Source organism: Euprymna scolopes, chromosome 5, assembly GCF_053919585.1.
Source record: "Euprymna scolopes isolate OS-2025 chromosome 5, ASM5391958v1, whole genome shotgun sequence".
Lineage (NCBI taxonomy): Eukaryota > Metazoa > Mollusca > Cephalopoda > Sepiida > Sepiolidae > Euprymna > Euprymna scolopes.
The window spans coordinates 176,036,906-176,063,891 of record NC_136486.1 but is presented as its reverse complement, the minus strand read 5'-3'; the positions used below and the strand labels follow the sequence as shown (position 1 = coordinate 176,063,891).

The 26,986-nt window shown below is 33.5% G+C and overlaps 1 protein-coding gene across 4 annotated transcripts in view; it reads left to right on the top strand.

Moving 5' to 3' along the window:
- The window catches only part of LOC145277047 (uncharacterized), a 580,935-nt gene that overhangs the window by 48,177 nt on the left and 505,772 nt on the right, over positions 1-26,986 (top strand). For all 4 annotated transcript variants that reach the window (XM_080128690.1, XM_080128687.1, XM_080128688.1 and 1 more), the window contains one exon: positions 10,955-11,110. In XM_080128690.1, the coding sequence (XP_079984816.1) occupies positions 10,955-11,110 (156 nt within the window). The remainder of the gene's footprint in view (positions 1-10,954; positions 11,111-26,986) is intronic.

Here is a 26,986-nt window from a genome sequence, read left to right as displayed (position 1 = left end):
TATTGTGCTACCTTGAATACATATATTGATTCAGATATCGCAATATTGCATTGTTTAAACATTTTCTTTTTAAGGATGGGGTCTACTGACCAACTCTTTATTTAGATCAATCTCAAGAGAATACTTTTATCTCAGAAAAGTTTGGTGTGGTTTTTCATTGTTATGGCATATCAACCCTTTTTCATTGTTTTTTGGGTTTTTTTAACTAAAGCATAAACGTCTTGTGGAAGATTCACTATAAACGACCAATGGTTCTACTCTAATGGCTTCTCCTCTCGAACCAATTGCTTTGGGAATTCTTTCCTTACACCCTGTTTCCGTGACTGTATGAACATGCAACTCACCTTCCTCCGAAAAAAGAATAAAAAAACAACAATTTTCTAAATGTATTTGATACAGAAAGAACCTGCATCAAATTTTGACTTATATTAAGTTGCCGTTGGTAGAACTCGGATATGAGTATACATTTTACTCACATTAAATAATACATTTTTAAAAGTAAAATCAACAGTAGGTTCTCTACAGTGCAATATAGACTACAATGTATTGTGAACTAAGTCGCTGTAGGGAAGCATGTGAAGCTTACTCCAATTGCATCATGGTGCGACCCCAACTAGAGCAGGTAATCAATCGATTTGATTGAAAAATGGGATATTTCATCGATTTTGATGACAATAAGAATATGGGAGTGTGAAACATTCGTTGATCATCATTCAATCCCGGGCAACGTTAGGTTACCATACTAGTATGAAAGAAAACAAAATAAAAAATAAATGTTTTTGTGGGTTACATTAAGCATTGAAGAAAAATAAGTTTTTTTTTTGTGGACTGATTCCAGTGAGTATTAGTGTACTGAAACAATGGAATTAGAAAATCTTTTTGAATAAAATTGTTTTCTATAAACAAAGAAATGAGGAAATAATTGACGTCACCTCATTCACTCGAGACACTGAGGGAATAGCAAAGTTTTTATATAAACTAATTAACAAAGTTTTTATATTAACTAATTAGCAAAGTTTTTATATTAACTAATTAGCAAAGTTTTTATATTAACTGATTAGCAAAGTTTTTATATTAACTAATTTGAAAAGTTTTTATATTAACTAATTAGCAAAGTTTTTATATTAACTAATTAGCAAAGTTTTTATATTAACTAATTAGCAAAGTTTTTATATTAACTAATTAGCAAAGTTTTTATATTAACTAATTAGGAAAGTTTTTATATTAACTAATTAGCAAAGTTTTTATATTGACTGATTAGCAAAGTTTTTATATTAACTCATTAGCAAAGTTTTTATATTAACTGATTAGCAAAGTTTTTATATTAACTAATTAGCAAAGTTTTTATATTAACTGATTAGCAAAGTTTTTATATTAACTAATTTGGAAAGTTTTTATATTAACGAATTAGCAAAGTTTTTATATTAACTAATTAGCAAAGTTTTTATATTAACTAATTAGCAAGGTTTTTATATTAACTAATTAGCAAAGTTTTTATATTAACTGATTAGCAAAGTTTTTATATTAACTAATTTGCAAAGTTTTTATATTAACTAATTAGCAAAGTTTTTATATTAACTAATTTGCAAAGTTTTTATATTAACTAATTAGCAAAGTTTTTATATTAACTAATTAGCAAAGTTTTTATATTAACTAATTAGCAAAGTTTTTATATTAACTAATTAGCAAAGTTTTTATATTAACTAATTAGGAAAGTTTTTATATTAACTAATTAGCAAAGTTTTTATATTGACTGATTAGCAAAGTTTTTATATTAACTCATTAGCAAAGTTTTTATATTAACTGATTAGAAAAGTTTTTATATTAACTAATTAGCAAAGTTTTTATATTAACTGATTAGCAAAGTTTTTATATTAACTAATTTGGAAAGTTTTTATATTAACGAATTAGCAAAGTTTTTATATTAACTAATTAGCAAAGTTTTTATATTAACTAATTAGCAAAGTTTTTATATTAACTAATTAGCAAAGTTTTTATATTAACTAATTAGCAAAGTTTTTATATTAACTAATTAGCAAGGTTTTTATATTAACTAATTAGCAAAGTTTTTATATTAACTGATTAGCAAAGTTTTTATATTAACTAATTTGCAAAGTTTTTATATTAACTAATTTGCAAAGTTTTTATATTAACTAATTAGCAAAGTTTTTATATTAACTAATTTGCAAAGTTTTTATATTAACTAATTAGCAAAGTTTTTATATTAACTAATTAGCAAAGTTTTTATATTAACTAATTAGCAAAGTTTTTATATTAACTAATTAGGAAAGTTTTTATATTAACTAATTAGCAAAGTTTTTATATTGACTGATTAGCAAAGTTTTTATATTAACTCATTAGCAAAGTTTTTATATTAACTGATTAGAAAAGTTTTTATATTAACTAATTAGCAAAGTTTTTATATTAACTGATTAGCAAAGTTTTTATATTAACTAATTTGGAAAGTTTTTATATTAACGAATTAGCAAAGTTTTTATATTAACTGATTAGCAAAGTTTTTATATTAACTAATTAGCAAAGTTTTTATATTAACTAATTAGCAAAGTTTTTATATTAACTAATTAGCAAAGTTTTTATATTAACTAATTAGCAAAGTTTTTATATTAACTAATTAGCAAGGTTTTTATATTAACTAATTAGCAAAGTTTTTATATTAACTAATTAGGAAAGTTTTTATATTAACTAATTAACAAAGTTTTTATATTAATTAATTAGCAAAGTTTTTATATTAACTAATTAGCAAAGTTTTTATATTAACTAATTAGCAAAGTTTTTATATTAACTGATTAGCAAAGTTTTTATATTAACTAATTAGCAAAGTTTTTATATTAACTAATTAGCAAAGTTTTTATATTAACTAATTAGCAAAGTTTTTATATTAACTAATTAGCAAAGTTTTTATATTAACTGATTAGAAAAGTTTTTATATTAACTAATTAGCAAAGTTTTTATATTAACTAATTAGCAAAGTTTTTATATTAACTAATTAGCAAAGTTTTTATATTAACTGATTAGCAAAGCTTTTATATTAACTAATTTGCAAAGTTTTTATATTAACTAATTAGCAAAGTTTTTATATTAACTAATTATTAAAGTTTTTATATTAACTAATTAGAAAAGTTTTTATATTAACTAATTAGGAAAGTTTTTATATTAACTAATTAGCAAAGTTTTTATATTAACTAATTAGCAAAGTTTTTATATTAACTAATTAGCAAAGTTTTTATATTAACTAATTATTAAAGTTTTTATATTAACTAATTAGCAAAGTTTTTATATTAACTAATTAGGAAAGTTTTTATATTAACTAATTAGCAAAGTTTTTATATTGACTGATTAGCAAAGTTTTTATATTAACTCATTAGCAAAGTTTTTATATTAACTGATTAGCAAAGTTTTTATATTAACTAATTAGCAAAGTTTTTATATTAACTAATTAGCAAAGTTTTTATATTAACTAATTAAGAGTTGCTCAACTATTGTCCATCTATATTCCTGAATTTTTGAGATGAGGATTAATTATTTATAATATTTTCATTCTTCAAACTACTCTTCTCATTTAAGTCTGGATAAATATTTAAATGCACCTTTTTTTTGTAAATTATTTTCATTGTCATTTTTTTTTAATTAATTATTTTCATTGTCATTTTTTGTTTATGGAAATTAATTAATTTTATTGTCATTTTTTGTGTTTTTTTTGTTTAGTTAGAAATCTTCTTTGACTCGTTTTTATTTGCTCCTCAGTTGTAATTACTCCAAGGTCCACAGTGGTGACATGCTTCTAGGGTTTCTTCTATTGGAAACTATTTTTCAACAAACCGATCACTTACAAACCAACCTAAAATGGCCCAACAACTAACCAAATTCACTTAATAAATACTTTATAGCCATAATATCAGTACTACAGCTTCACACACATATACACACATAAAAACAGATACTACACTTTGATCCATTGCTCATTTCTAAGTAAACAACCAGCCTCAGTCTGGATAATTTTTGAATAGTCGTCTCATTAATTTTTAGTTTTGTAAAACATTTGCAATCTGAATAAATATTTAAAAACACTTTTTTTTCTTATTGTAAATATTTTTCATTGTCATTTTTTAAATATTTTATTAGAAATCTTTTTTATATAAATTTTTATTTTTAACTTTGTTAATCACTTATTTAAAATATTTCAGACTTTCAACATTATTGCAGGGATTATCACATGATGATGTCTGAAGTCTAAACTTACCTCTAAAGGGATTAGGGGATTAGTCGAGAGATAAGTCATGTAATTGTAGGTTTCATTTACATTTACATCTTTTTAGCTTCAGCAAATAGCTAGGATTATAAAACCTGAAAACAATTTAATTTGTTTGAAGCCATTGGCACATAAGACCACATTATTCTACTGAATAAATTGTATCTTGTTTTATATATATATATATATATATATATATATATATATATATATATATATATATATATACAGGGTGTCCACAAAGTCTGGCTACATTATGTAGCCAGACTTTGTGGGCACCCTGTAGATATATATATATATATATATATATATATACAGGTTGGCCGCAAAGTCTGGCTACATAATGTAGCCAGACTTTGTGGACACCCTGTATGTATGTATATATATATATATATATATATATATATATATATATATATATATATAAATATATATACAGTTTGCCCACAAAGTCTGGCTACATAATGTAGCCAGACTTTGTGGACACCCTATATATATATATATATATATATATATATATGTAGGGTGACCCCCCCCCCCAAATAAAAGCTAAATGGAGGCCGTCTAGAACATACGCTGTAGAACAGAGAAAAAAAGGCCAAAGACCCTAGTGTTTTGATGTGATGTTTTGAATATAATAAACTAGTTATGACCAAAGTTTCATTTCATTTGGACAAAACACTAAGAAACGGGGCCTAATTAGAGTTGGGGCCTGTTTTTCTGGGGTCACCCTGTATATATATATATATATAATCATCATTATGCAGTCCTTCATAACTGAAGATGACTAGTCTTGGTGCTTTATCCTACAGTGTTGTAGCATTTCCCCACAAGTATTGCATGGGTAGTTACCAGGGTTGTTGCCTTTGGTAATGTTTTTGTTCAGACCTGGCCTTTATTTTTGTCGTTATTTCTGCCTTTTCTTTGTGAAGACTACTGCACCAGCAACTTCGGTCTGCTGCTCTTTCCAATTTTTGTGTTCATGTTCATTGCCTTTAGGTGGTGCTTTATCACATCCTTGTAGCGGAGTTTTGGCCGACCAATCTTTCTGTACCGATTTTCCAATTCTCCATACAATAGGATTTTTAGGATGCGATTGCTTTCAATTCTGGCGACATGTCCAGTCCATTGCAGTTGTGTGGTGGCGAGTACGGTTTCTATGCTGTCCATCTTGGTTCTGTTGAGTACTTCAACATTTGGTATAAGATCGTTCCATTTATTTTTCATAATTTTTCTTAGGTGGCGCTGTTGTATTGCTTCTAACTTCTTTATGTGCTCCCTGTACAATGTGTAGGTTTATGCTGAAGATAGTAGAGCAGGTAATATCACTGCTTTATAATCTTTGCATTTTGATATATATATATATATATATATATATATATATATATATATATATATATGAGATGTAGTTTCCTTGAAGCATTGTGTAAGATAGGTATATAGAAGAGATTTAGAAGGCTATTACAATGCAGGGAATGGAATGTAGTCGGTGTTGAGGAAGAAAGACAAAAACAAGTGACAATCTATAAATCAATATGTATATATATATTTAATTATGTTACGTATCAAGAATATGTCTTACTTGAGGAGTCCAACTTTGGCACAGTGGTCTACTGTGTGTGACAGTGTTCCATGATATATTATATTTTTGTCAAATGATAGATGTTACAGACCTATTAAAAACATGCTAATATCGCTTTAGAAAATATACTAGCAGGCCACCCAGTGTTTCCCGGTATCAAACATAACATTAAATTGCTTAAAAAAATGAAAAACCGAAACTGAGACATGTGCATACGAGTATTATATTTTTTTCTAATCAGTCCACTTCTTGTAAGAAAAAAAAAAATCCAAACTGAGACTGAAACCTTAAGACAATGAGTCAAGTACGATAACCTATGCATGGAATATTTTCATACTAGCAGGGTATGCCCAGGCTTGCTTGGTCATAAAATTATATAAATATTGATTTACAATTAAAAGTAACGGTTTAATGTAATGTTGATAATTATTCCAAAATTATCTTATTTAGGAATTTAAATGTATATCTATATTAGACAACTTGTGAGGCAGGGGGAGGGGGTCCATATTTCCCTGATCGTAAAATACACTTAAATATATTTTAACTCATGCACATTTTATATTTATTATTATAGAGCCAATTCTCTATTGAATATTATATTCTACCTAATATATAGTAGTCATTTCAAAAGTTAAAAAAAAAAAAAAATGACTTGGATGCCATCATCTAGATTCGAAACTGAAACAGCACTTCAGTTGCATTCCCTACTGGTGGAGATATCAAGAGATAGATAAGATTTAATATTAAACGACTTGAAGAAATAAATTGAATTTGGGCAAGCACAGAAAGTAATAGAAATATGCTGGCAAGTTGAAATGAACATTTTGCATTTCAACTTGCTGACATATTTCTGTATGCGTTATCCATCCAACCAAAGATTTTACTTGTTATAAACTATCTTTGGTGTGTGATTACCAATTCCTGTTAATTTCAGTGTTATGTAACCAGTATTTTAAGAGTTTATCGGTTAAATATTTACACACAGACACACACACATACGTCTACTGTTTTATTTATATAAATATGGGCTGGTACATCAACCACTATTTTATCTCTATTGGACAGAGTTCAAAACAGAGTCTCCAATCTAATAGGTCCTGTCCCAATGTTGCATTCCTGTGCTTGTTTAGAAGAAACTATTAAAATAAAAGACTTTCTGACATCTAAGGATCAACAGTGATGGGGTGGGATTTTGCTGCTAGTCAGATTAGTCGGGAGTATGTATGCGAGTGCTGTGATATCATCAGAATACAGTCCATGAAAGTACTAGTAAAATACGCACAGGGATGCGACATTGTGGTGATGAGACAAAGGTTGTAGCTTGGCCGACAGTGCAGGACCTATTAGGTTTGAGACTCGGGTTTAAACGCTGCCTAAGAGAGAGAAACTAGTGGTAGATGTATAAGCCCAGATTAATTATATCAAAAGGTAAGGTCATCGAAGTGTAGTCATTAAAGTTCATTTTTCCAGTTTCTTCAAAAATGTTGGTTTATAGAAAAGTACTTTTGCTAAACTCGCAAAACATTCACGATGATTATTTAAATTTCAATCAACTATTTTCAGTTAATAACCTCCAATTAAGATGCCGCCTATGACTCCACCCAATCAAGGTCTCTCCTCAGCAATTAGATGAAGTAGGTCAACTCTTTAGGTTTCTGTTTGATCTAAAATAAAATATTGCTCATTAATGAAATGCCTTAGGTATTGGTTCATCTATTTAGGCTAATCCACTTATAATATAAACTGTCTGTATGTCTATCCGTATTTTGATCTTGTTTTTTTATCAAGGGAAATAATTACATGACAACTTCCGATATCAAATGGCAATGATGTTGTGGATAACAGATACTTCACTTTGAAATATTTATTTGAAGAAAATATAAAATCATCAACAAAAAAATTAAGCAAAAAAAAAAAAAAATGAAATAATGAATTTTGTGTTATAAAAGTGCAAAAATCTTTGGGAATAAAAATAAAACAAAGTTATTTTATTTGAATACTTCTGACTACTATTCTCATCTTGAGTGGTATTTTCACAATGCTTCGATCGATCTAACCTCCGACCTTCTTCAGGTGTGTTTTATTGAACTCAGAGAATCTTTCTGTCAAATTCGGAAATCTGCACAGAATTTCAAACATAACCTTTCATTTTATTCATAAAGGTCCTAAGTAATTTCACAAGAATCTATGCCGCAGTGGTTAGAGTACTAGAAAAATTCAGTTCTAAAAGTTATGTTCTCCTGAGGTTTAAGTTTAATCTTCAGTGTGGGCAATCAGAAATACAATTGCAAATTACTTAGGACCTCTATCCAGTCATTGGCTGATGGAACGAGAACATGTTATTCTTGTAAATTGAATAAAGTGTTCCGTTCAATATTCTGTACAGATTCTTGAATTCAACAGAAACATTCCCGAGTTTGACAAGATACAGCTAAAGAAGGTCGGAGGTGGCATTGACCAAAACATAAAAATCACACTCAAGATGAGAACGGTAGTCCGAAGAATCCAAATAATATGAATAACCAATCCTGATTTCAAGAATATATTACTAAATGCTGCTATCATTTCTGACTTGTAGCTTTTCTCTGAAATACTATTTTAAATTTTTTTCTCCAAGCAAGACATATTGTCTCACTAAGACGTAATGGGCTGATATGATTATAGAGATCCTAAGTGTGGACTTGTGGAGCAAGATGTTTGTTTTCATTACATTTAAATTTCTGTATGTTGGTACAGTCGGAGCATTATAGGAATTTCAAATTCAATCAGTCTGAGGATAGAAATTATAAGAGGGGAAAGATTTTTTTGGTATTTGATGACCTGTACAGTAAAAGGTTGGGATTTTTTCGCTAGTCAGGTTGATCGAGGGTATTTACATTGAGGGAGTACAAGTGCAGTCAGTTCATCAGAGCATATTCCGTGGAAGTACTTGTAAAACGAACACGAAGATGCAACATTGCAAAGATAAGACAGTGGTTGAAGCTTAGTAGATGGTGTGGAACATATTAGGTTAGAGACTCTTTTTTGCGCCCTGTTCAAGAGGGAGAGATTTGGTGCACCAGCCAAGATGTGAGAACAATACTCCATGTATAAGCAGATGGTGGTTTAAGAACAATATATTTTCTGAAACGTCAATTTTCTATATTTTATGTGACATCCTTTGCCTTGGAATCTTTTTCTATTCGTTCAACTACTGTTCTCATCTTGAGTGCTATTCACACAACGGTTGATGTAACTTGGCATAGTGGATCAAGTACTTGGGAAAATTCAGTTTTAACTTACACTCTCCTAGAGGTTGATGGTTTAATCCTCAGTGCAAGGCATACCCAAAATACAATTGCGAATTATTTAGGACTTCTACCCAGTCATGGCTGATGGAACAAGGGCATGCTTACATCCTAGGATTAAATAAAGGGTTTCGTTTTCAATTTGGTGCAGATTCCTGAGTTTTACAGAAAAATTCATGAGTTCAACAAGATTTGCAGGTACACTATTGTGAGACTAACCGTAGCCCTCGGCGCAAGAGGGTCCGTGTGTGCCTGGCGTGTGGGGTGGTGGCTGATCCTGTGGTCGGGGCAGCGGACGAAAGAGTTTCAAGATGGCGCCTGCCTGCTTTTATTAGAGACGGAATCTCGCAGGATCGCGCGGGGATGCAAATTAGCTAGGCCATCTTGAGGAATAAAAATCGGTCCATTGGAGGTGCGAGGCAGTCGGGTTCTGATGTTCGTGGCGATCAGTACAGTGACCGTTGGGTTCCGTTTCTATTCATGCAGTCAGCTGAGCTTTGTTAGTTACCTTCGCGCCGTGGCTGTCATTGTTTGTTGGTTCGCTGTGTGTTGCCGTGGTTCTTCAGTGAAACGCTTCGTCGCCCACGACGAGACTTCCCGTCTCCTACACAAGATACTCATACAACTATTTATGGAGTTGGGCAGGTAGATGTCTTTTTGCATGTCAGTAAAGTCAGGGGTCTGGGAGGGAATTCCAAAGTGTAGTCCGAGGGAAAAAGCTCTTCAAATAGAAGGCTTTATGGTATCTAAGGATCTCTAAAGTGTAAGGGTGGGATTTTGCTGCTTTTCGGGTTTGTCAGGGATATTGTTGTTGAAGGTGTATTAGTGCTTGGATTTCGTCAGAGCATTTGCCATTGAAATACTTGCAAGGATACCACGTTTTGGCGATTGGACAGAGATTGGAGTCCAGGTTGATATTAAGTTAGCGTCTCTCTTTTTTTTTTTTTTTTTTTTAACTCTGTCTAGAAGCAAGAGACTAGTGACACATTACACCAGCCCAGATGTGGTAACATACTCCATGCATGGGTGAACCATGGCCTTGTAGAGATACAGGATACTCTCTGTGAGTAACCTTTTAGCATGGTAGAGAGAGCCCACCTTCCTTGCAGCAGCCTTGGTAATTGCCTCAATGTATTTGTTCCAATTCATGCTGTCTGTGAATGTTAACCCTGGGAGCTTGAGGGAAGTATTTTCAGGCAGTGTATCATTAGCCACGCCAATCAGTGGTTGAGAAGGTTAAAGGAAATGAGATTAGTCTTGGCAGCATTGAACGTACCCAACCAGTTACGGTTCCATTCCACTACAGACCGGGGGTCTTCCTCTAGAGTTTTAGCAATTTACTTAGATATGTGTTTATTCGTTTTATCCTTGTATCTGTTATAGAGCATGGTGTCATCAGCAAATATCCCTACATCAGAGAAAATTTTATCAGGGAGGTTATTTATGGATATCAGGAATAATAAAGGTCCAATTTGGAAATTTTATTATATATCATTTTAATTATATATAATTTTAAAAGCCATTCTTAACACGTGAAAGGGAGGATATTTTGTAACTGTTCTGTACTTCCACCTAACAATTTAAAAAAAAAATATTGTGGAACTTGAATTTAACTGAAAAATATTATTTAAAAAATAGCACGGTAACATAAGTGCATAAGCATCTTTTTTATGAAAAAAAAAAGAAAAGAACTATAATAAATATTTGAGAGTATATAAAAAATATTTAAGAAATTAAAATTAAAAAACTTATTTAAAAAGAACGAAAACCAAGCATTTATATTTATAGGCCGTTCTTATTTGTTTTACTTTTTAGAGATCAACGCTCACTGCTATTTCAATGTGCAGTGTCATATGCAAAAGAGGGCAACCATGTTGCATTCATCTGTCAAACACCTGTTTCGCAGCTTCCTTTGCCAATCCATGGAATGCCGAAACCAAATCCAGCAACTTTGGCTACTGTCAAGTTTATGTAAGTAAATGTTTGCTTTTTTTTTTTTTTTTTTTTACGTAATAATGATGTTTTGGCAAGGATTAAAGTGCAGTCTATAAAATTTTTGTATGCATATTTATGAACAATAAATTTTTTAATCATTTGGGGATGTGCGAATATGGTATTGTGGTTGTTCATTTACTCTTCACATAATTCCTTTCACAGACTTCTGGTAATTTTCAAAATCATCATCTTTGTTTTCTAGTCAATGAATCTGCAATAAGAAGCAAGGGAGATCACTCTCGGCACTTAACACAAAAAACAGAGCTTCTTTTATTTGAAGACAACTTTTATTTTCTTGTGAAGATTAGAGTTGCTTAAAAACATAATAAATGAAACAAAATTAAAACAAGACTTTCTTGCAGCAAGTCTCTCAGAATTTCAAGAGATACCGCCATCTTCATCAAATAATCTGCAACCTGTTCTTGGCCCCTGATCCATCATTTTCTTCAGTCTAGCCACATTAATTCTTAGTGGTAATTGAGATAATTCTAGTTCATCACTTTTCCACACTTTTGAATGGCCTTGTGCCTAATTTATTTAAAATGTAAATTTTTTTTATATTCTTGCAAATATTTCAAAGTTTAGAATCTGATGTGACAGAAAAATATTACTTTTCTCGAAATTCAACAAAACGTGAATAATCATTGTGAACTTGTGTGTATGAAAAGGAGACACATGTTAGTATATGTTCCCTGGTATTTTTGCCCCTCCCCCATTAAATTAACCTCTTATCTAGTCTAATTGTAATGTTATAGGGACAAACAAGAGGAAATAAATATCTGGGTCGACATTTTTTTCTTTTTTACAAAACGTTTTTGTTACCGTTATTTTTGGCACCACTTAAAAAGTCTCTCGCTGCCACCTGTCCATTTTAGCCTGGCATATGTTTCTCTTTATTCCGACCACATGCTAGCCACAGCCAGCCCATTCTCATCTTCGCTTTTCACATTCGGTGCTGACTTTTTTTTTAGCATGTGGTGAATTTTTTCTCTTTTCCCCCCCTTTTTTCTTCTTGTGCACACTTCCTAATTTGCATATGCCTTTTTTCGGCTGCTGCTAATTTCTTCACAGCCATCTTTTGCTGCTGATACTTCCCTGCGCGTCCATATACACTATGTTACATAATGAGTGATTCCCATTTTCATTTTTACTTTTTTGGTAATAATGTTCATCCAAGGTGTTCACTCCCCACATATTGACCTTAGCCTCACAAAATTCGATTCATCCTAAAGGACATTGTCTCCTCCCAAACTCTATCCTTTTTTCGTTTTTTTTTTTCCCACATGTCCGACTTAGTGATCAACCTACTTGTTTTCAGTTCTAAATAAACCAGAAAATAAATGGTGGTTTACACTTTAGAAAAATTCCAACTCACCATTATTTTGTTTTCTTATTTCACTCCCAATGAATTTATCTATTCTATCTATAGAAGTGAGAATGTGTGTGAGTGTGAGGACACTTCTCACTTTAAATACTCAACAAATCTTTGATCTACAAATTTTTGAAAGTTCGTATATAGGGTATTCAGAAATGTAGAAAACTTTCTAATCGGTTTGCATTTGGAAAAAAGGGCTGCTAAGAAATCAAAATTGTAAAATTGGTATGTGGGTCATTGGTGTAAAGTAGACTTAATAGTCTACCGAGACTAGTGCTGAATTTATAACACCGCATGATGACCGGTGTTCCACTTTTTTCCAATCCGTCTCATCGGTCGTTCCCATTCTCTACATACCCTTCCACATAATAATGGCCGTCGTGTTTTGTGTTCACTTGTTTTTAACACGTTCCTTTTTGCCATCACCCTTTCTCAATTCTTTGGTTTCTGTCTAACGATCATGAATCCAGTGCTTCTTGCAAAGTATAGGGATGTGATCCCTTATTGTTCGAACATATAATATTTCAGCTGGTGATAATCTGAGGTCCTGGTGGGGCATGTTCCTGTGTGTCATCATAGCCTGTACTGCCTGCCTGATCATGGCGTAGGTGGCCGCAGCCGTCAATACCGTCCGTGAGCATTCTTTTAGCTGTTTTTTTATGGCCAGTTCAATTCGGCCATTACTTTGAAGATAATTTGTGAATGATATACGTCTCTTTATGCCCCAATCTTCCAAGAACGATTTATTCTCCAATGAGTCGAATAGTGGCCCTCCATCTGATGATATCCCGTCCGGGGCACCATATGTGCAGAACCAACGCCTCAATGCATCGCATACTGCTGTAGCCTTCCCTGATGGTAGCAGGACAGTTTTTAACGTCCGCTAGTTGACATCTCTCTTTTGGCTTGCTCGTTATAATCCAGCATTTTCTGGTTTGTTTTTGCTGGGCATTGTCGAGCACGTCTCATGGAAAAACGAGCACTAAAGTGCAGAAGTACCGATTTGAGATTTGGATGTCAGAATAGCAAGTAATGTCAGCAGTGCGTCATGTTCTAGAGTTGAATTTTGACATTAGAGTGTTACGTTTTGTTGAGTTTTGAGATTTGGAGTAGCGCATTTTTGGCAGCAGTGTGTCAAATTTAACACCTGATTATTTTAACCACATAGATTCATTAATTTGAGCACAGATTTCCATCGAGAGGAGTATAATCTCCCCCCCCCCGCTCCCCGCACTTCTATGCCCAACAAAAAAGTGAGAAAGGCTAAAAAATTTTTAGCATCTATAAAGGGATATTTGTAAAATGGGATATTATAATAATAAATACCTTGAGATTTGGGTAATTATTAATTGATATCTGTTATACCGGCCTTCCTTGAACAGAGAAATTTACACCGATTAGCACTATAAATAGCGCTAGTAATTCCAACATCGGTGAGAGAGATGCGACTGCACTTCAACTGTTAGAGGAGTGCCCAGCAGATATACACGCTTTCCTATCTTTGTACATTATTGTTAATACACTTGTTCCTTAACCGAACCTCGATTTGATTGTTCTTATTTTCACTGTTGTTCCATGACACAACAATATCTAATTCCTATTTAAAAAATTTCACAAAAATATTGCAGCTATCTGAATTTTCACAAAGGGTTTCCACCCCATTTTTTTCTCCCTTTGCATAAAGCTATCTAATTTCTTAATAGGAATCCTTTCTTTCAATCCAAATGAATTTACACAAACATAAAAAACATGTTCTTTTTAAAGTCCAAACACTATAAATGATATATCATAAGTGTAGGCTGATATGCCGTCAAGTAGAAACTAAACCGTCCCTCGGCAAAAGACCTCCAAAGTTGCGAAATATTGCAACATGAAAATTAAATGATTAATGCTGGTGTAGTTGCTTGTCAAGTTGCTCTCAATTAGCATCTCTGATGGAGCACAGCTTATTGAAGCAGGAGGAAAGCCGGGAATCACCTTCTGATTCGTCATCTGGTATTACTGAACCGCAAGAGGCATCGTTCCATATTTATTTGCTGCTTTACTGTCGTAGCCGCACCCGAAATACTATTTTTTTTTTTTTTTACACAGGCATCACATTTATCAACAATAATTTACTTGTGTGAACTTCATCGGTGCAAAAAAAAAAAAAAAAAAAAAATAGAATCTTTGTTTCTTTCTTTATCAAGTCAGTCATATGGTGTGCATTTACTTAGAATTATAACAAATTTCTCCTCTTGCCCTCTCTCTCTCTCTTTTCCCTTCCCTTTATCTCTCTCTCTCTCTCTCTCTCTCTCTCTCTCTTTCCATTTCTATTTCTTTCAATCTCCCTTTGTTTCCTTATCTCTCTCTATTTCTTCCTAGGGAATGCTTCATTTTATGCTGCCAGATGTGCTGATATTCAACTACAAGTGAGCAATTACTTCGCTTCTCAGTAAATCAGGTGTTTTGAGTTTTTTCACCTCAGAAAACTATTGTGCACTATCTGTGTTAAATTGGATCAGAGGTTTTTCTGGCTTGTTTACAACTGTTCATTTTTAAGGTTATATATATATATATATATATATATATATATATATATATATATATATATACTAGCAGGGAAACTCGACGTTGCCCGGGATTGAATAATGATCAACAAATGTTTCACCCTCCCATATTTTTATTGTCATCAAAATCAGTGGAATCAATCATTTTTCGGTCAAATCGATTGATTAATTGCTTTTTATTGGAAAATCCCTGCGGTGCACCGGGAGGAACCTTCACATACCTCCCCACAATATATTGTAGTCGATATTGCACTGTAGAGAACCTATTATTGATTTTACAAAAATTATTTTTCCATATAATGACTTGGATTAAAGTTTAAAATGCAAAAGTCAACTATCATGCTTCAATTGTGCTCCAAGCAGAAACATTCATTTCGAATGCATCCCTGTCATATCAAAGAACCTACTATTGATTTTATATGACAAATCTTTCTGCTGGTTCAATAATAAAACTTTTCAAATGCACTTGTGATGTTAGGCTGTATAAGGTGTTAAGTTTAATAAAAATCGCCTGTTCCTCTTTCCTCAGATTTTTTTCAATTATCGGTACTTATCAAAGACATTCCGATATGAAACCTATCTAAAAGCACTACCAGGCACATACAGTACATTTGTGTGAAATTTCAAAAAGATCGACCCAGCTGTTTAAGAGTCTATAGGGAACGAACTCATACACACACGAAGTTCCTTTTATATAATATATATAGATATATAAATTTGTTTATATATTCACATAAAAGGAGATATATTTTATGCATTAATTTACAGTGTTTACTTTAATAATGCTCAATACATTAGTAGAGCTAGGTAATAAGTTTTGAAAATATATGGCAATTAAGCTGAACAGAATCTTCAGTGTTTCATTCCCATAGGAAAATGTCAGGCTAAAATGACGGTTCCCTATGAGGATGAAATGTGGAAGATTCTGTGTAACTTAATTGCCATATATGTTCGTAAAAAATTATAAATACACCACGCCTCAAAGAAAACGAAAACAACAATCGCTACTGATGATAATCGGATGAACCGATAGAAAGCGCTTGAGAAGAATATGGCCGAACAACAACTTTTGAGCACCATTCTGTATAACTTGCCTACTGAAATTATCGGCAAATTGAAAAGTTATCCATAAAGATCGGAAAAAAGAATAACTCTGTTGTGTTCAAAAACAATCCCAAACAGATAAAAAAAAAGCTCAATAGGCGAAATAAAGCAGTAATATAAATGAAAATTCTGAGTTAAATTATGTAGAATTGCTACAAATTTATTTTTTGACAAAAGAATACAGATAATTATTAAAATTTTTGCCTTAACCCATGTATTTTCAATGAATGGCTCATCTCATCAGAGGAAATTCATTTATTCAGATTTAAAAGATTCTAGGGATCAAAGAAAGTGATTAAACTACCAACCAAAAAGTCAGAAAAAAACTCTAACCAATTGGTAATATCATTAATAATCTGCAAACAACGTCTACGCTGGCTCGGACATACCCTAAGATTTGCCCCAGGAAGAATTACCAACCAAGTGTTCAAAAGAACCCTTGATGAGAATAAGAAGATGAAGACCAAAAATGAAATGGAAGCATACAATCGAGAGAGATTTGGTTGCAGTAAAAAAAAAATGGACGGGTTCTATAGATCTGGCTTCAGACTGAAATTGATGGTATGCTTTGACTGCCTCATACATTGCAAGATGCAAGAGTCCCTAAGTTTAAGTCTGAAATCATTATTTTATTATTCAAATATTCTAATGAACTAGATTTGGTTGCATACACAATTGTTTTGTCAATTCTCTCTCCTCTGATCTTGAGCACGTAGTACAATGGGGAAAGGAGTGGCTGGTTACTTTTAATGCATCTAAAACCAAGCTTCTCTCTTTACATCATCAACATTCTAATCCACATTTGTCATCAATTGAAATGAATGGCTCTCGTCTTCAGGAGGCCTCAAGTTTTGACAAGCTTCTGGGCTTGACCATTACTCCTGATCTTAAATGGAACACGTATATCAAATCTGTTGCCAAGGCCGCTGGAAAAATGGTGGGATCTTTCTATCGATCCAGTAGATATCTCACTGCTGATGCTATTCTCTACCTATATAAGAGCCAGGTACGTCCAAGGATGGAATACTGTTGCCACATCTGGGCAGGAGCTGCTAGAAAGGACTTGTCCTGCCTTGATAGAGTTCAAAATAGACTTCGTAGCCTCGTAGGAGATGTCCTTTTCTCCTCCTTGCAACCTCTATCTCACAGAAGAGATGTTGCGAGTTTGTCTCTGATGTATCGTTATTTTCATGGAAAGTGTTCAACTGAGCTTCAATCTTTGGTCCCCCCTCGCCAAACTTTCACAAGAAACACTCGTCTAGCTGTAAACACTATCAATAATTTCCCCCACTCTTTATCTGTGGCTAAACCTAAACGTAGATTCCATGAACAAAGCTTCTTTCTTAGAACTGCACGCCTGTGGAATTGTCTTCCGTTTTCCTGCTTTCCGGCTGACTACAATATGGTTGTGTTCAAGTCTAAAGTAAATAAGTTCTTGATGAGCCGTTCCATATAAGTTATTAAATTTACCAAATTTTCATTACTAATGATTACTATATTGACCAATTTCTACTGTACACTCTTTAACCCTTATCCTTGAGTGGCCTCTGGGCCTTGATAATGTGGTGATGCCTTTGTAAAAAAAAAAAAAAAAAAAAAAAAAAAAAAATGTCCTAAAAAAAAACAATTAAGTTCAGCCAACGAAAAACAGTTTAATTAAAGCCATCGATCAAATTGATTCTGAATAAAAAAAAAGAAAGTACTTTTTTTTTTACTCATTTAAAAGTTGCAAATTTTGTAGTGAAGAATTATTCAATAGCTAGACTTAAAAGTTCATAACATTTTTTACAGAATATTTTTATCACAAATACAAATAAGGTTATAATTTATTTAAAATACACGCAAACTTTATGGATACCCCGTATATATTTCTTTTTTTCCCCTATTTTCCATGTTTTTTTGCCCTTTTCAGTTTCAATTTTCAGTTTTAATTTTTTGCTTTTCCATTCTGTATGTTGCCTCTTATATACGGTATAATCCTGTTTGCCACACTGGTTCCCATCAGATCACTGAAGTTAAGCAACGATGAGCCTGGTCAGTGCCAGATGGGTGACCTTTCGAGACTGAATAGAGGCATCGATGTTGCCTATTGTAACGAATGTTATTTTACTCTATAACAGGCACGACAGGAAAACAAATGAACACATATCTAAAGAAATGGCAGAAACACTAGAGGATGACCTCCGATCTGTAGTGGAATGGGGACATAAATGGATGGTCACATTCAATGCTGCCAAGACTAAACTTGTCTCCTTCAATAACTACAAGAAACCTTCTCTACCACCAATAGCAATGGCCAAAGACTCTTTATCTGAAAGCATATCTTTTAAACTCCTCGGCCTAACGTTCACAGGAAACGTGAGTTGGAACAATTACATTGAGAGCATTGCCAGGACCGCTGCGAAAAAGGTAGGTTCTCTCTAGCGTGCTAGAAAGCTACTGACCCCTGAAAGTATCATGTACCTTTATAAGGCCACCATTCGCCCATGTATGGAGTATTGTTGTCATATTTGGACCGGTGCATCTGCTACTAGTCTATCACTACTAGAAAAGAGAGTCGCCAACCTAATAGGTCCTGAACTATCATCCAAGCTTCAGTCTCTGTCCCATTGATGAAATGTAGCATCCCTTTGCCTGTTCTACAAGTACTTTAACGGTGAATGCTCCAACAAACTGCAAGCACTTGTATCCCCTCTATTTAAATACCCCCGACAAACCCGACAAGCAGTACAATCCCACCCCTTCACAGTAGAGATCCCTAGATGTAAGAGAGCCTTCTACTCCAGTAGTTTCTTCCCCAGAACCACTAGACTTTGGAACTCTCTGCCAGGTTCCTGCTTCCCCAACTGTACTGACATGCAGAAGTTCAAGAGTAACGTAAACTGACATCTTGCTGCCCAACTCCCCACATAGTACCCCTGTAGCTTATGTCCCTGATAGTAGCCCCTACATCAAAGTAGCAGTGTGCCTTGTTTGTGGTGAAAATGTAATAAAAAAAAATTCTTTTGTCCAGGGCCATTTTTTATTCTTCTTTAATAATTCATTTAATAGTTGTCTCCGTGCATATTTGGGATATAAGAATTATAGTAGTTTGCTAGACCCAAGAATGACTGTAACTTCACTACATTGTCTGGTCTAGGCATGTCTCTATTTGCTTCTGTCCTATTTGGGTTAGGTCTTCTACCTTTCCAATCAATTATTTGTCCCAAATATTCAATCTTGTCCATACGAAAATTACATTTTTCGAGAGCCCCTTTAAATCCGTAGTCTTCTATTTTCTCGAATACCTTCCGAATATGGTTTTTATGTTCTTCAACATTTTTGCTTCTTATCAAAATGTCTAAATAAGCCATTGCAAAATACAAGCCTGCTAGTATGGCATCCATAATTTGTTGGAATAAATTTGGTGCTACTTTCAACCCAAACGGCAATCGTTTTAAGGAGAATAATCCTTTATGAGTATTCACTGTCAGGTATTTAGAACAATCTTCGTCGTCTTTGACCAGCAAATATGCTTCTGATAAGTCAATTTTTGTGAAAATTTTTCCTCCATTTAACTTAGAAAATATTTCCTCAGGGGTAGGGACTGGATAGTTATGATCCTTTAAGGAATCATTCAGTCCCGTCAAAAAATCCCCATATACCCTGATTTTTTTATTTTTATTTTTCACATAAACTGTGGGTGATGCCCATTCAGAGGAGTCCACTTTTTTTATTACTCTGATTTCTTTGAGTCTATTTAATTCTTTCTCGATTGTTTCTAATGCCGAATACGGAACCTTCCTTTTGGGTATAAACACTGGTTTCGCTTCATCTTTCAGTTCAAATTTCACTTCCGTTTTAGTGCAGCAACACAGACCTTCAGAAAATACATTTTTAAAATCCTTCTTCAAATCCCCAACAAATCTTCTTAGCAGTTTGGGACTTTCAGATCCTGTCACATTTACTCTTCTCTTTTGCAAAATGAGTTTATTGGTTTCTACCATAAATTGAAAAGTCTCATCAAATCTATACCGAATAGATTCAAATTTTTTCCAGGTATCATATATATTTTAGTTTTTAACGTCTTTTCATTCAGGGTCACATTAGTATAAAATTCACCCTTAAATTTTAATCTATTTCCAGACATTCCTCTGGCACTTTTCTTTGTGTTTTGCAGCTTTGGAGAACCAGTTTTCTTCCATGTTGTTTCATCAATTAAGGATATGTCACTTACAGTATCCAAAAGACAGTTTACTTTCCAGAAATTAATTTTAACTTCAATATATTTCCATTTTTACCATACATGGACTCTTTTTTTAGAATCAATGGTCTTTATTTCAGGCTTACAGTATTTCTTCTTTTTGCATACTGTTGATTTGTGTCCTTTACACCCGCACTTATAACATATTTTGCTTTTGAAGTAGCACTCTTTTGTGAAGTGATTCTTTCCTCCACACGTCTTACAGTATTTTTTTACATAGTGGTCACCTTGCTTTACCCTTTGTATTTGTCAACATTTTTCTCTTCGATACTAGTATTATCTTGTTTTAAATTTAACAGTTTCTGGCATTCCTCAGTAACTTTCTGTGAGGTTATTTCTATGCATTAGTTCATAATGGATAACATCCTAGAACGAATCTCTTTATCTTTCGAGGATGTTAACCCTTGCAAAATATCAAGCATTTAAACCTGTCATATTTTAGGTCTTTCAACTTAAATAACTCGCATTGGGCATTTACTCTCCCAGTATAGGCGATAAAGTTTTCATCATCTTGTTTCAAAATATTTAAACACCTATAACGAGTATAAAATAAGCTATCCCATTCCCCGAAAATGTTCGATAAAATTTCTATAGTCTCTTTAGAAAAAAATATCTCTGCGTTTCCTTGGGAGTATAAAATTGGTTTACTTGGTATTTTCATGAGAACCCAGTTTTTGCAACAGTAAAATAACTTCATCCGACCATGCCTGACATCATTTGGAAAAATATTTTTATATCTACGATAATATGCTGGAAACGTTAAGCCATTAGTTGGTTCATATAAAAATTCTGTCAATGAATTTGCAATTCCTTCCAGGGTGAACCGACAATCCTTCTTTTCTTCTTGTTTCATTAATATTTTTTTTAATACTTCATTTTGTTTTAACTGTTCTTTTTGTAAAAATTCCATCTGGCTTTGTTGAGCCGCCAGTGCTAATTGTATCGTTTTTGTAAACTTGGCTAATTGTTCCATGTTGAAGAATTTTTTTTTAAACACAGTAATAAAACAAAAGGTTAACAGTACCTGCACAAAGCATTGAATAAATTCACTGAATATTTTTTTTAAACCACAAAAAAAGAAATTCTTTTGTAGACAAGATTTTTGGAGGGGTTACACACACGAAATTGACACCGAACCAACAGCATACAAGCGTTCCTTTCCGCATATTTTTTTTCTTCTTATGAAGCAAAAGAAATTTGAAATTGACAACTTTCAAAAATTGTTCTTTTAAATGCTTCGTGAAATGTCAATTTCTCTTTTTTCAGTAGGACCGTAACAGACTGAATTAAAAAGAATAACTTACTTTTTGTGTGTCTTAGTTTTTTTGTTTTTTTTCAGTAGTTGAATTTTTTTGTGCAGTATTTTTTCTCTTCGTTTTCCAATATGTTTTTGCCTTAAAGTTTCCTTCTGTGAATTCGAATCCTGTCGCCATTTATTATATCCTTACTTTAAATAAGAATATAACAAGAAACACGGGGTTATGGGTGAAAGACAAAGGGGTTTATTTACAAGGGAATACATGTGACATAAGAGTTACTCGACATATTTTCTTATTCTCTTCCTGTCTTTTTTCCTTCTCTCTCAGTCACGTGAGAGGGTCAATATATCTATAGTTCATTTCATCGATGAAGGGATGTTAGGTTATTCCATTATCTCACTACTGATGCAATTCTCTATCTATATAAAAGCCAAGTACGTCCAAGGATGGAATACTGCTGCCATATCTGGGTAGGAGCTGCTAAAAATAGCATATCCTGCCTTGACAGAGTACAAAATAGACTTTGTGGCTTAGTGAAGGACGCCCTTTTCTCTTCCCTGCAACCTCTCTCCCACAGAAGAGACGTTGCAAGCCTATCTTTGTTTTATCGTTATTTCCATGGCAGCTGAATCCACTGTCAAAAACTTTCCCCACTCTTTATCTATGCTCAAATCAATACGTAGATTCCATGAACAAAGCTTCTTTCTTAGAACTGCACGCCTGTGGAACTCTGTTCTGTCTGCCTGCTTCCCTCCTGACTACAACTTGGATGTCTTCAAGTCCAACGTAAACAAATTCCTGATGAACCGCCCCCTTAAGTAGACACTTTAAATATCCACACTAACGTACTATACTTACAATAACCCTTATCCCTGAGTGGCTTCCGGGCCTTGATAAGTGGTGACCACCTTGTAAAAAAAAAAAAAAAAGGGGGGCTTATCAGTTTCCTTTTTCTTCCACAGTGTTGAATAGAATTGAACTGTAATCTGATGCGATCACTGAGTCTTGTTGTGGTTCACCAGTCCTTGATATTAACCGGGATAGGCTGTCTGCATGTCCTAACTTCTCTGACAGAAGGAACTCTGTATCAAAGTCATAATTCAAAAGGATTGTTCCCCATCGTTGGAGCCTATTTGCCGTATGTCTAGGTAACCCTTTCTTTGATCCAAAGATAGAGATCAGTGGCTTGTGATCCATTTGTAAATTTGAAATGTTGTCCGTGCAGGTATCTGTGAAATCTTGTTACCACAAAGATGATACTTAATGATTCTTTCTCTATCTCGGAATAATTCCTTCCTGCGACGTGGTTGCCATAGGTTTCGTGGATCTGTCCAGCATTTTATGTAGGATACACGCGCTGATTCCATATATGCTTGCGTCGCTTGCAATGATAATGTCTAAATCTGAGTTGCAGTGAGTCAGGAATAGTTTTGATGTGAGCACCTCTTTCAGCTTTTCGAATATCATCTTGCATTCAGTGGTCCAGTCCCAAACCATGTTTTTCCGTGTAGTGTGTGCATATTGGGAATGAAGGATTGGTAGCAGTTAGTTAGGCCTAAAAAAGCTTTGCAATGTTGTTGTATTGTGTTTCTCAGACATATTTTTTATTGCTATGGAATTTTCTGGATCAGGCCACCTACCGTTTTTGTCTATTATCTGCCCTAAGTACTTTATTTTGTTGAAGAAAAATTCACATTTAGTGTTTTTAAGTGTGAAGCCGTACTCATTTATCCTTTCGAATACCTGAAAAAACGTGTTTTCTATGTTGCTCTATAGTTTCGCTTTTCATTAGAATATCGTCCTAGTATCTGATGGAAAAATTAAGGCCGCTCAACATCGTATCAGTTATCTCTTGAAAAATAGCTGGTGTGACTTTGATTCTGAAAACTTAACTATTGAATTTAAATAATCCCTTGTGAGTGGAAATACACTAAAGTTTCAAGTTTTCTTCTTCAACCGGAATTTATAAGTACGTACCGCTCAGATCTATTTTTGAGAATGCTTTTCCTCCATTTAGTTTAGGCTGGGTAGCGGATAATGATGATCCATTAGTGCTGCATTCAACTTAGTTGAGAAGTCTGCACAGACTCTGATATCCTTATATTTTTTCTTTACATACACAGTGAGGGCAGCCCCCTCATTGTAGTTGACTGTGGTCAAAATTCCTGTTTTGACGAATCTGTCCAGTTATTTCTTGATCTTTTGCATAGAAGCAAATTGTACGCTCCGTTTCTTTTTGATATTATCTTGTAATTTGCACTTCGTCTCTATTTTTGTACAGTGGTCTAGTTTATCCGAAAAAACATTGGGGAATGACTTTTATAGGTCTTTCTTTAGTTTTTTAGCTTTGGCTTTCTGACAAAAATCGCTATTGGGTGAGTCCAAGAGTTCAAAGTTTTGGATCCAGCCCATACTAAAAAGGTTATTAGTGTTTCTTAACACAAACATCTTAAGTTTGAGTTATGTTAGTAGTAACTTCACCTTCAAATCTTATTCTTTCTCTAGTTATTGAACGAGCAACTTTCTTTGCTCTCATCTTCAGTTTATCAATTTTGCACTAAGTATGGTGGTTTATGATGGACAAATCCGAACCACTAACATTCTTATTCCCAATTTTAACTTCTGTACATTTTTGTTCTCTGATTGAGTCCTTGTTGTTTTTAAGTGGCTACTGTGGGGTCCTTTTGCTCTGCAATGTGAGCCTTTGTGTCCATTGCATCTGTACTGATCACATTTCCTGGACAATCTGTCTGCTAGGGAAGTTCTTTACATCTTTTGCATAGATAACAGGGCAAATCCGGCTTTTTTGAGATTTTTCCGGAAAATTATGTTTGGCTTTTGCTTGACTGTTTGGAGAATAAGATTTTTTGTTATTTCGTACCTTTCTAATGTGTGCTACTCCTGCTTCTTCTATATTTTTGGAGTCTTGATTCTCCAAGATGATCCTTTGGTATTCTTCTGCTAATTGTTGAAGGGTTATATTTGTTCCCTTTTCCAATCTGTTTAATACCCGGCATCTGAGTTCAGCGTCCTTGGTTGACGCTAAGCCTTGAATGAAAATCAGAACCTTAAAGTTGTTGGCAGTCAATGTGGATAGTCCGAAGTCGTCACAGTGTCTATTTATGTCTGAAGCAAATATGTAATTTTGGTCTTCTTTGCGTGTCAAGTTGATACAACTCCATCTTTTCTGGAATAAGTTGGTTTTTAGACAGTATAATTCCATCAAAGATTTCACTGTCTCGCTAAAGGACAATTCGCTTGTCTGTTTAGGGATGATGTAGTCCACGAACTTATGTTCTGCAGTTCAAAATTTTTGTAATAAAAGACAAACCTTCATTTGCATACTCCATGACTTACAATTAATCCTGAATATGTCACCAAATCTGCGAAAATAGGTTTCAAAAGGTTACTCTTTTTTAGGACGATAGTGAAATATCGATTGCTGACCAGATCATGGTTGGGGAAAAAACATTCTGGTCTTTCTTTGCTTTAATTTAGTAATTCCATTAGTTTTTGCCTTGTGTCTGCATTTCCAGTATTTTTTTTCGCTGAATTACTTTCTTTCTACTCTTTCTCTTCTTTTCACTTCTCTTTCTCTTTTTCTTTCTCTGTCTTCTTTTTCTTTTCTTTCTCCTCCTCTTTGTTTCTGTAATTCCAAAGTCTGAGTCAGCTGAAAACGTATCATTTCAACTAGTTGCCTTGAAAGCTCTTCCATTTTGAAAAATAAATAGACTCACAAGGTTAATCTGTATCTAAGAAATGATAAACAGAAAAGCCACAACTTTACGGAGAAGATATATTAAATTAATATTCATGAAAAGAAAAAGTTATGTACATGTGGTTTTAATAGAAAAAAAAGTTCAGTTTTCCAGAGAGAACAAAAGACAATTGAGAATTTAACTCTCTCGAGAAAAATATGAAGAATTTTGAGTCCAGAAGAATTTGGAATAATAAAACGAATTAAAATCCATTTTCATAACAAAAATCCGGTCGAGTATTCACGTTGTTGTCCTGAATTTTCGTAGAATTGATATATGTTTTTTTTCTTTTCTCATTGTTTTACCGAAAAAACAAAAATCATGCAGACAGAGGAATTTTTAGGTCACAGTAATAAATTTTTTTTCTCGAATATATACTGTAAAATGAAAATGGCTTCTTGCAAAAAAGGAAAAATTAAGATATTTGCACAAGCGAAAGTCGGCCAGCCTGCAAAAAAAAAAAAAAAAAAAGCTAGTTTCTTTTTCTCTTCTTTTTTTTTTTTCGTTTGTGTGTTCAAAACTCAAAAGTTTACTTTCAACGAACAGTCCAAAAATAAAGGCTTTTGGATAAAGAAAAAATTCCAGGGCAATAAAACTGTCTGATTTCAAATTTGAAAACTTTGCATGACGTGCACAAATCAAAAGTTAGAAATGAATTAAGTCAATTCTTTAGCAATAGACAGCGTTGTAGATTTTTTTTACTCACGACTTTTTGAAAAATAAACTTTTTTTTTTATTGAAAAAACTTTGTGGAACTAATCTTAACTTTTTTAAAGAATGTAGAAAAGTACGAGTTTGTTGAACAGAAGTTGGTCGTTTATCCAAAAGAGTTCCTTGTGGGTCCTTTTCCGAATCCACATATGTCGCCAATGTTGTGGTCCTGTTTAGGGGGTCACAATATTAAGGTGAAAGAGTTCTGGTGTTCACTGTGAGCAGTTACGCATGTGCTCTCTGCTCGATGGCAGAAATGTCTGGCTTACATAGTGCCAGACGAATCCATACTATCATGGATATAGAACTCAGAACAGTACTGTGCAGTTATAAAAGGCCTACCTTTCCAGACTTTGCATTCTCTCTTTGAGAAGAGATTAGTTTACTGCTTATCGTCTGAGGCACTTCTTCTGGGGAATGCTAGCGAGGCTGCACAGGCATCTTTTGCAGTGCCGAAGTGCTCACTGATGGACATGTTGAAACATTTTATTCCATCATTTTAGGGATTTTCTTCAATATACCTTTCAGTTATACGTAAAATGTTGCTAATGCCCCCAAACATTGCCATCTGAAAGCCATCTATATATTTTTTTTATTCAATTTTCACCCCAAACAATGCACAGTGCTACTTTGAAGTGGAGGGCTACTATCGGGGACAGATGTTGCAGGTATATTATGAAGGGAGCAGAGTAGCAAGATGTCTGTTCACATTACACTTGAACACACATGTCAGTACAGTCGGGAAAGCAGAATTCCGGAAGGGAGTTCCAAAGTCTAGCAGTTCTGGGGAAGAAACTATATGAGTAGAAGGCTTTCTTACACCTGGAGATCTCTACTGAGTAGGGGTGGGATT